The 11,788-nt window shown below is 34.8% G+C and overlaps 1 protein-coding gene across 1 annotated transcript; it reads right to left on the bottom strand.

Annotated features, from left to right (window-relative positions):
• Window positions 1–7,651: 7,651 nt before the first annotated feature.
• Window positions 7,652–9,871, bottom strand: LOC120076617 (uncharacterized). The gene has a single exon (XM_039030496.2). The coding sequence runs from the start codon at window positions 9,560–9,562 to the stop codon at window positions 9,353–9,355; it is 210 nt and encodes a 69-aa protein (XP_038886424.1). The 5' UTR covers window positions 9,563–9,871; the 3' UTR covers window positions 7,652–9,352.
• Between the last annotated feature and the right edge of the window lie 1,917 nt (window positions 9,872–11,788).

Below are 11,788 nucleotides of genomic sequence, written 5' to 3'. Positions count from 1 at the left end.
ATGATATGATTGACTAAATGTATGGGATACATTATTTTGGAGAAAATTGGATATAAATATGATTTATATCAAGTAGAGGAGAAAACACTATAGTTGATATATGATATTAAACTATAGGTTAAGAATATAATATGATTATATTCATTATTTAATTAATTAGGCGGTTATGAGATAATTGGCTGAGTTTTCTCCGGATTCGTGCAAAAGTGAGAAGTTTAATTCAATTCTTATAACTGAAGAATGAAAATGAAAATAGTTTTCATTTTTTGCGAGAGTTACAAAAGAGATTCGAAAATTTTCTCACAGTCTAAAAGTATGCGATTGCTTAGCGTTGAGAGCCTATACGATAGCACCCGTCTTCCTAAACGATCGCACATTCGCGTACTAAATGATCGCCCACGATTTCTTAAGCGATCGCTTACGTTTACTATACGATCGCTTAGCGCGCCGAGCGAAACTAAACAATCGCTTACCTTTTGATAGACGATACTTAGTGTTTACTACACGATCGTGTACCCCAACCTAAACGACAAGCACCCGACTATACAATAGTCATCCCTTTCTCCCACTCGCTTATTCGTTTTACACGTTCACTTTTCCTCCTCCTCTCTACCAATTCCATCAAAGTCCATCCTTTGGATTCTCACTCTGAGAATACTGGGGCTTTGAGTGGTGGTGTCGTCCCCGTTTGCTTGTTGTTCATGCGCTGCTGATCATATAGATGACTATGGTGCTGCAAGGCGACTGCTTTCTGGACGAGTAAGAACGAGAGGTGTTTGTCCGCGTTGGATCGAATTCCTGTGAAGACTGTCTTCAACTGGTATGTCTCTCGGTCTTTTGTATTTATTTGTTAAGGCATACCAGTAATTAGTGTTTACAACACATATCAGTATGTTAGAATGTATGTATGGTACTTCTGTTACAATAAAATCGGAAATATCTGCTTCCACTCATAGGCATTCTTATTTAAGATTTCCTTCAGGATGAACATCTTCAATCCTTTGTGTTGCCCTCAATAGGGATGAAGATCTTCAATCTGGAGTGTCATTCTTTAATGGGGAGATCAACATCAATCTTGTAGTATCATACTTAGGTGGTTGTGGTACCCTTTCTGATGGACTAAACTTAAATTTCTTTAAGTTTTCTTCGTACCCATAAAGAAAGGGATCAAATCATGACGTAGTTCAAGTTTTTTTTTTTTTTACTAAATTGAACTTGAAGTTTCTTTCAAGTTGCCTACATACCTTTCATAATGATAGGGATCTAGTCATAATGCAGTTCAAAAAGAATGTTTTTTTATGTGCGACTGAACTCAAATTTCTCTAAGTTGCCTACATACCTTTTATAATGACAAAGATCAAGTTGTAACATAATTCGTACGAAGATTTTTTTTTTTTTTGGGGGGGGGGGGGGGGGGGGGGGGGGCTGGGGGTCATTCACACTTTAAGCTCATGCGAGCCAGGAGCATCATGCAATTTAGGCTCTTACGATGAGCAACATTTTCATTTAAACTTCAGAAGCTCTTATTTCATCATGGTTTTGATCATCCTCTTCATTTGTAGGATTCGTCAATATGATGAGTTTTGGCTTCACTATCAAGGAACCTTATGTACTTACGTCAACAGAAAATTTCCTCTTCATGCGTGGACGGACACAACTATGGATCTTTTCATCGTTGTTTTCTTCATGGAATGACGTTGCCTTCAAGATTTTCATCCTTTCTTTATGTTGATCACTTGTTGTCTTGAGACGATCAAAAGAAAATGCTGAAGGTCGATCATTCTTTGATGTGGATATACTTAGCCTTTTGAAGGCTGAAGTTCGAGTAGAAGTAGTCATTGGACATTGGTCTTCTTCTCCTACCGTGGCCATACTCAATATTTGAAAGACTGAAGATCGAGCACTTGAAGGATTAATATGATCAAAGATAGAAGTTCTTTGCTTCATTTCTTCTGAGTCGTTGACTTCTTCGGCAGTTATATGATTGTTGTCGACTTCCACTATGCCGACAGTATGACATGTAATAACTTCTAATACTTTCTCTGGATGATTATTGAGAAAGCTTCTTGGGAGAAATTCTGCCAAAGTTGTCTGCTGTCGAAATTGAGGGAAGTCCTTGATCAAGCTTAGGCTTCCATGTCATCTTTTTGCCTTTCTTTTTATGAGTATTGTTCCTTCTTCTATAGCTTCGATAGAAATGCGACTCTTTTTAGGTGGATTTTGGCTGTCTTCTTTTTCGATGAGTCACAACTATCCACCCTTCGTTGTCATCTTCAACGAGCTTATCTTTCTTTTTGGAATTTGCTATTTGAATCTCTTGCTGGAACTGAACAACTATAGGCTCGAAGGCTCAAAACTGGATCAGGCTTTATCTTTGAGCATAGGACACAGACAGTGTTGGAACACTTGAAGTCGCCGTTACTGTAGCGTGATTTGTCTGAGCTACTTCATCCAAATCTAGCTCAATCTTCTTTTCACGAGCCAACTTCAAAATTTGTTCCTTCAGCACGAAGCACCTTTCAACTGGGTGACTAATGACCCAATGATACTTGCAGTAGTTAGAATCATCTACTTTTTCTGTTTGTTCTGGTCACTTGCACTTCAGTAGTTGAATAAGTTGCTTCTCTAGCAGTTGCTCCAACATATCTGCCACATCAGAGTCAGGGAATGGATAAACCTTCTTCTGTCTTTCTTTAAGAGTCAGACGACGCTTCTCCCCCTCATTGTGCCTTCTTTTAAATTTTGTTTGTTTTCCTTTGGAGAAAAATTTCAGCAAGGTCACATGAACGACCATAGATTCTTTTGTGGCACTATCCACGATCTTTTCAGTGCCCTTGGCTTCATTCTTGTATTTTCTCCCTTCAGGGACTAGGAAATCTTTAGTTCCTCTGTTGGCGATGTTCAGCTTCATATCATGAGCACGTGTTGCCAACTCCTCAAACATACGAGGTTTTATCCCTTGTAGGATTAAAAGAAACTCCCAGTGCATGCCTTGAGTGCACATCTCCATTGCAGATAATTCAGTGAGTCTATCTTTGCAATCCAGACTCAAAGCTCTCCATCGGTTGATGTAATCGATGACTGTCTTTCCCTTCCACTGTTTGGTGTTCGTCAGCTCCATCATGCTAACAGTGTGCCTTGTACTGTAGAAGCGGTTCAGGAACTCCCTTTCTAGCTGTTCCTAACAGTCAATCACTTCTGGCTCCAAATTAGTATACCAATCGAAAGCATTTCCTTTCAAGGTACGGATGAACTTCTTGACTAGCTGGTCTCCTCTGGTTCTTGCATTTTCGTAGGTTTCAATGAAGTGTGCAACATGTTGTTTTGGGTTGCCCTTTCCATTGAACTACTGGAATTTTAGAGGTTGATACCTAGCTGGCATTCTCAGTGTCGATTCTCTTATTGTACGCTTGGAGTACATAAAGGAGGACTGTGATGGTTCTTCATACTGAGCCCTTCTGGAGTTTGTAATTATATCCTGCAGGTGTTGAATTGACAAGGTGGCGACAAAAGTAGATTGTTACGGCTAGTCTTCTTACAAGACAATAATTCTTTTGTCATTGGATTTTGTAGCTGGAGATTGACTCAACTCAGCAGTTTCTCGAGCTCGTATTTCATCTCTTAAAGCAGCAATTTCATGATCTCGGTCTTCTACAGCTTTCATTAGGAGATTTATCTTTATCTTTATCTCCATCTCTACCATGGTCGACTCGGTCGTTACGTCAGTCATCATGATAGACACTATATCTAAATGTGATTCTTTCTTTGATAGATCAGTAGCAGAAGCATAGTTGTCGAACAACGAGATTTTTTCTTATGACGATCCCACCTTTAGGAGATTCCATCAACTGATCCCAGATTTCCTCTGTGATGACAGAGCTTATGTAAGTGTTGCTTGCGACAATAGCTTTGGATGCAGCTTTCTTTGGTGCCATTTGTAGATTTGTTGACTCGGATGATGAGAGAGATGAGAGGTAGAGATGTCCCACTTGGCGTGCCAATTTGTTCGCACGAGATTTCAAAAGAAATTTATTTCGTGGAACTTGAACTTTGTATTTGTATTAATTTTGTAGAAAGTGAATACAATCTCTAATACATAATGTTTTGATGCTTTCAAAATAAGCTATAGTCTTTAAGTTGGTTGATCTTCTTGAATGATCGACCTTTGGGCTTGTTGATTTTCTTGGATGATCGGCCTTTGGGCTTGTTGATCTTCTTAGACGATCGGTCTTTAGGCTTGATGATCTTCTTGGACGATCAGCCTTTGGGCTTGTTGATCTTCTTTGACGATCGACCTTTGGGTTTAATGATCTTCTTAGACGATCGGCCTTTGGGCTTGTTGATCTTCTTGGATGATTAGCCTTTGGGTTTGTTGATTTTTTTGGAGGATTAGTGTTCACACGAGACTTCCGAAGAAACTTGTTTCGTAGAGTTGAACTTGAGTTGGTGTTGATGTTGATTTTGATTCGATCTCTAATACTTGATCCTTTGATTCTCTCTCGGTTGAATGCGTATGCTTGATTTATAGAAGCAAAGCATGTGGATGTTCTTGAGCTTAGAATCTTGGAAGAATGCTTGTATCTTCAAAGGACTTCAGTCTTCAGAATGCTTGTATCTTCAAATGACTTCAGTCTTCAAGCATGGTAAGAATGCTTGTATCTTCAAAGAACTTCGGTCTTCATAATGCTTGTTTCTCTAAAGGACTTCAAATTATTGAGCTAACCAAGATTTAATCCTAAATTATTTAGGATAAGGAAAAACTCACATCAAAATCTTGAGAGGATTAAGATGAAACATACACGAATGTCATTTTTTTTTACTTATTCTTCCCCTTTTTTTCCCCTTTTTTAATTTTTTTCGATCATTCCTTAAATGTCCTAAATTTGATCTTGTAGAATATGACCCATTTTTTCCATCTAGGGAAAGGTGCGAAATAAATCAAATTGATTTCTCGAACAAAAGTACTATGTCAAATCTTCGTTTTGTTTCCTCTTTACCTATCCCTATCCTACAGGTACAGTGTTTGAATCAATAAAAGAAAAGGCCAATTCCTTCCTCATAGCTCCCAAGAAAAATTCTGAATTGGTTCCAAAATTGCCAGATTAGTATGAGCTTATTCATGGGGTTATGCTTTCTTCGATTAGGAATCCATTTTCCCATATAAAAATATTATTATAGCAAATAACTTAAACTTCTGACTTTTTATCATTCTACCGCTCTTCATCTATGTTTTGGCATCGAAGTTAGTATTTTTTGTTGTGTAAATCCTCTCTTTCTCTAAATTACAAATATATATGACATTGAAAATTCTTGAAATTCTAAATTTTACAATTTAAAGAATAATTAGTTACAATTCTAAAATTTTATCATTATATCATTCCAAATCCAAAGATCGATTGTCCTTAACGATTTATGTTTTTTTTAAAACAAAAAAAGAAAAAAAGAAAACAAACATCATAAGAACGGAAAAATAGATATTGAAATAGGGTGCCACTCTTCCCATTTTTATTGGTAGCGGCTGTTCTTATATTGTGTTTCCAGAAGAATGGAGTTTCCATAAAATGAAATTATGTACATAGTAAATTAATTAATTCCATATATTCCATCAAACTATTTTTTATTATAATATTTAATATAGGAAATAGATTTAGAATATTTAGATGTTAAATCGTTAGACGTACAAAAACTGTGTTCCTCTACTCGTATATATTCCAATTTCCAATTGATTGTCTCACTGTCCCACATTACTTATATTTACATATTCCAATTTCTTTTCATCTGATGTGGCAGTGCATTATCCACATCTAACGTTTTTTACTACTTATATTTACATATTCCAATTTACTTTCATCTTATCTGGCAGTCCATTATCCATATCTAACATTTTTTTTAACACAATAGAAAAAAAATATATTTTAGACATCATTTTAGTTTGTTTAAAGAAATTTATATTTTTTCTTCATTTTCTATATGAATTTTTATTTTTCTTAAGTGGAAGAGTTGTGTCAAATTCCAAAGTTATAAACAAGTTTTTAAAAATTATATATTTTTTTAGTTTTTAAAATTAGGTTTGATTTTTTAAAATATTAATAAAAAGTAGATATCAAAACAAAAAATTTTAGAGGTAGAAGGAGTGTTAGTTTAATTTTTAAAGACTAAAATAAATTCAAATAGTATAATTATATTAGGTGCTTATCCACTTAAATATATAACACTAACATAAATTTCGTGTATTTATATAGTATCTAGGTCCACAAGAGATTTGGAATTTACTTATTCATAGCAATTAGTATTAATCTAGGAAACAATTTTGTCTACCTTACGACAGACTCATATGTCATATAAGATGACTCAATTCAGCTATGAGATCCATGGAACATAGTGAAAAGTCAACAACATGCTTATCCTATAGTAGATTCTAAGATATATTTGGGTTTGATGTCCATGCACATTAAAGATGGTCGTGATCATGAAAAGTTATTTATGAAATACTTGTACGATCTTTGATCAATCTAAAATTTGATGTACACTCACATGTATCATTCATATGCATCTAACTCGCAGCTAGTTAATAATGCAACCTTGACTTATGATGTTTGTAGTTTCATCTAGCTTGTACTGTGAGCTTGTCAATGACACCACTGATGATACAATATCACTTTCAATCTTGCTTGCACCTTAGTTAGGCTTCTTCAAATACTTGTAAGTGGATGTGCGCCACCCTCTCACGGCATTTCTTTCTCAGCCCTTGACATGGCTTAAATGTGTGACACTTAGCACGTGGCTACCACTTGTCTACCATATTGTTGGGTGAGAATCCATATAATCATATCAATTATAAACTTCTTTAAATTAAACTATACAAACATATATAAAGTGATTAATAGAAAATGGAAATACAAAAAGAAATAAAGGAAGAAGGAAAGTTGAATCTTAAGCCTAGGGAAAAAAAAAAAAAAAACCTTGAAAGCATATTGGTACGATCTTTGTTCAGAGTATTTAATTAAGATGCTAAGAAATAGATTATTCCCAAATCTAGACTACAAACCCTTTGCTTCAAACCCAAGCAAAATTAAAATCTTTTTCCCATCAGAAACAATTAAAGTTAGGATTAATTTGGAAACTGAAACTATTAACTTCGGATTAATATTAGGATGGTATGAATCCCATTTGAAAGTTGATAAAGACTTATCAGAAAAGACCATTCTTTTTTTACACTATTTTGCCTTACTAAACCGGAAAAATGAAGAGATGACAAGTGGAAAGAAGGTCTTTGTCTTTGTCTTTGTCTAAGAGACTGGATTCTCCATACCACAAACAAAATTTATTAATGAGAAACTAAAAATCTAATCTTTTATTTGGCTTACAATCATAACCCATTAATCTTTATAAAGTTCATTAAAAAGAAAAATGCCATTAACTCTATATTGGCCCTAGGTCTCTATCCATATCTTACCAATATAACTTTTAAGAACATTAATCTTTGAATATTATGCTCCTAGATATTTGTTTTTTCCTTTGGTGGGTCACCACTAGAATACAGTGAAAAATTCTCTCATATCCATCTCCCTTTGTTAATGGATCACATGATATTTAAAATATCACTTCCTCCACATATAAATAGGGTCATTGCCCACTTGAAAAAAAAAACACACATTGAGAAGGGAAAAAACTAAGTATAGTGAGCACAAGACCAAAAGAAAGATGGATTCAAGATGTGGAGCAAGAGGCTTTGTGAATGGCATGTTGGGTCCTCTCCATGGGGAAGCCATTGCTGGCAGCAGAAAGCCAAAGCCAGCAACCACCACGTCCAACGCTTCATCGTGTTTGAGTCAAGTTTCTTTTATGATTTATCACCAGGAAAAGGCGATGATGGCTCCGTCGAACCATCGAGTTGTTCATGATCAAGCCATGAATAATGTTCACGAAGCGAACTTTTGGAACCGTTATGGTGTCGGTGTGGATGAACATATCGATCGAAAGGCAGCTATGTACATATCATCGGTGCAAGAACGCTTTAGACTCGAAGGTCTAATTAATTGAAATATGAGGTGAAAGGGATCAAAAGTAAAATTACTGTCTTTCTTTTTTTAGTACAAGTACAACAACTATGAGCTGAGATATTGAATCTTTAATCTCTAAAGAGAGTGGTCCATTACTGTCTTCTTTGGTTGCAAGTGTTTGTAAATATTTAGTAATTTTATACTGTCTTCTTTTGGAAAAAAAAAAAGTTCATACTATTTTAAGAATGATTAATAATAGAAATGTATAAAATATAGCTACGTACTTTAAACTTTACAGGATTGTTTAATCCATCTAGAAGTTAAATATGTATGAGTTAAGAATCTAAAACTATAGACACTAATTATTGACACTTTATTCTGTTCCCTTTTTTTTTCTTTTCTTCAAAAGAGAATTAGGTGGCATGTGGAAGAGTAATGATCAATCTAGAATTAGTTTAACTAATAATAATATGAAGTTCCAATAACATACACATACATAATAATATATATATATATATATATATATATATATATATATATATTTTGAAGTTACAAAATTAATTGACTAATGTAGATTCATTTGATTTGCTATGGTATATAAGTGTACACATACATACTAGCAAAGTTTGAAGGTCTAACAATGTGAAGTTTGTTAATTTTTTTCGAATGTAAACATCCTCAATCTGTCATCTTAAAGATGGTGCATCTTTTAGATTCATTATTCTTATACTAATGATTAAAGATGTCCATTTAAACACACGACGTTACATGCTCGACCTCGCCCGACAAATTAGTGCCCATACTGCCCGGGGGCACGAATAGCCGACCATATGCGGGCTTGCATGCTTACCACATGTGAGTGGTACTAAACAAATTATTAAAAATAAATCAAAGATGGAAAATTGTAAAACGAAGAGAAACCCTTCTGTTTCCCACTCATTTTTCCATAAATGATTACACGATGAAACGCCCTATATAGGCAGAGAAGGAAAACATAATTCTGAACTCACGCACAACAATAATACATAAAAGCCGGAAGACTACATCTCTCAAACAAAAGAATCAACACAGAACATAAAGATAGAGGAGATTCCTTGACCCCTCAACACTAACCTGAATTTAAAATTAGTACTTATAATGGTTACTTTGCATTGTGAGCAAGAATGTAGAACACTATTTGAACCGAAACTAATCAACAGGCATCCATATGTACTCAGACTATAGGTTTAGATTTATGGGATTGTAATAAGGGAAAGAGAAGTTTAAGAAAAACGGAGAGACAACAAGAACGAAAAACAGAGAGAAGAGGGAAGGTTATAAAGAAAGAAGAAAAGGGGGAGTTTTTGGTTTCAGCCAGAGGAAATATGAACGTCAATGGCGATGACAAAGATAGTGATGAGACCAAAGAAGATGATGGTGTGGACGAAGACGGAGATGGCGCTGGTCTGCATATTGAGGAACTGCACGACTCTGTTATTTCCGGGCAGCTGAAACAGAACACCTGGACTCAGAATTACGAACAGTACTACGGCTATAACAACAGGCCCCCAATCTCCCATTTTCCAAACCCAGCTTTGTTTTGATGCTAATGGGATTCGAACAGTTTATGTATATAAATAAATGTGAAATGGGAATTGTTGGCCGTTTTGGGTTCTCTGTTTAAAGGAAATGACATTTACTTAATGCCGCTTCGATACTTACGAGCACCGTTGGGAGTGATGGGATTTGTCTCTTTCAGGCCGCCGGCACGGCGGTTTAGACTCAGCCTCAGACCACTTCAAATTTTCTCATGGAGTCTTCACGTTTTTCATATATGGTCAAGGATTAAAATATGGTTCTCCATGTCTATATCCATACGAATAATTACCTGCAAATATTTTTTTTTAAATAACAAAAATTATTTAAATTAATAATTGAGTTAATTTTAGTCTAGCGTGAGCTTACTTTATTGGAATGTACTTACAAAATCTTTCATCTTCGAAATTATGTTTTACAACAAATAAATAATTAAAAAAAGTTGTTTTTAGTTTCAATCCAAGGTTTTTTTTTTTTTTTTTTTTCTAGTAAACAAAACAGTCAGAATTACAGAACCAAAGAGGCCATATCCGTGTCAGCTAAACAACAAAACCAATAAAGTATCTGTTGGAAGGGGGCTTAAATTCTAAACTTAACGTATTTGATATATTTAGGCGGATTTTTATTTTTGAAAATTAAACATATATTCTTTCTATTTCTTATAATAATTTACATCTTTTTTTAGTAGAATGATTAAATTTTTAGTTAAATTCAAAAAACAAAAACAAGTTTTTAAAAGCTATTTTTTTTTTCAAATTTTGATTTGATTTTTTAAATCATTAGTAAAAAGTAGATAAAAAAAAATGAAGGTGAAAGTAGGTCTACATGCTTAACTTGGGCCTTAATTATTTAATTCTTTTTAGTCTTTATCTAGGATCTAGAGAAGTACATTATATAAACCCTCTAATCCTATAGGCGTTATTCATTCTATAATTTTGTAATAATCTCTCTGATAACAATTTTTCCCCCTGCCTCATGGACTTAGCTAACATATTGTTAGTGAACCACGTAAATATGTGTGTCAATCTTCTCTTTTCTTTTATGTTCTCTTATATTATTTACTTGTCGATTTCATTATAAACTGGTAACAAAGCCTAATCATTTGGGTTTTGAAACTATGCATCTGTTCGAAAAACAAAGATGTCTGTTAACATAAAAATCAACAAATTCACCAAGAGGGATAGTTTCAGACTATAGCAAATCAAGATGCAATCATTACTGAAGTAGTAGGGGCTATGGAGGCCACTTGTGCCAAACCTACTTCCATTTGCCTTTTATTCGTGGATGTACTATATTAAACCGTTCGTGGGTTACCAACAACCCAAATTAGGTGCCAACCAGTCAATGACTAACTACCCCAGATTCGCATTGCTCATGGTGTCACATCCCGTCCCAGACTACTCTCTGAGCCTAGGAAAGAACATGACTACAACAGTTATCAACCATTTTGTTGACACTTACTGCCTAATAACTCTAGCGGAAATAACTCTGATACCAACATGCAACTCATACACAGCGGTGCCTCTTAGGCCAAATACATTAAGTTTAAAGACACAACATATTTAGAAAGATTACATTACTAGTTTCACGAGTCCTGATGCCCAAAACCTTAGTTCTTATATGAACATCTGTAACATGTGTACAATATTTATAGTAACCACCTAACAGACGGGTTACAATATCTTTGTCCTTTATTGGCAGAGCAGATGCAGAGTTATCTCCTAAGGATCTGACCACTACCTAGGGGAAAGGAAAACATTTGAAAACGGGGTGAGTTTGCTAGCCCAGTGAGTGACTTAAGAAAGAAAATTGATTCTCATGCAAACGTCTCAATAAAGAGATTAAACTGAAATATAAATTCTACAGTATCCTTATACTGCAGTATAAACATTTTCCAAGCATAAAGCATATAAAGTTATTTTTATCAGAAAACATTAAAATTGTTCCTTAGTTGAGAATAACCCTGTTGTGGTTAAATCCCAACATCAACTACTAGTCAAGAGAGAACTTTTTTGCTCAATCTCTGACTTTAACTACCTACGTGCACGTAGCCATACTAAGTACTGTCATACCTTAGGTACTTTTGCTCAGATACCTTCTCAAAACTTGTCCTTCAGTATCGAGCTACTCGAATACCTTCTCAAATGTCCTTCAATATCGAGTTTCAAGTAAAACTAGTCATAAAATGACTTTCTCTTTAAAGCATGTAA

The sequence above is a fragment of the Benincasa hispida genome, chromosome 4 (assembly GCF_027475165.1).
Source record: "Benincasa hispida cultivar pf3 chromosome 4, pf3_genome.v1.1, whole genome shotgun sequence".
Lineage (NCBI taxonomy): Eukaryota > Viridiplantae > Streptophyta > Magnoliopsida > Cucurbitales > Cucurbitaceae > Benincasa > Benincasa hispida.
This window is presented reverse-complemented; position numbering and strand designations above follow the sequence as displayed.

Bases quoted from the DNA above. Each gene is read 5' to 3' on its own strand.
- LOC120076617 (XM_039030496.2), bottom strand. From the start codon at position 9,562: ATGGGAGATTGGGGGCCTGTTGTTATAGCCGTAGTACTGTTCGTAATT.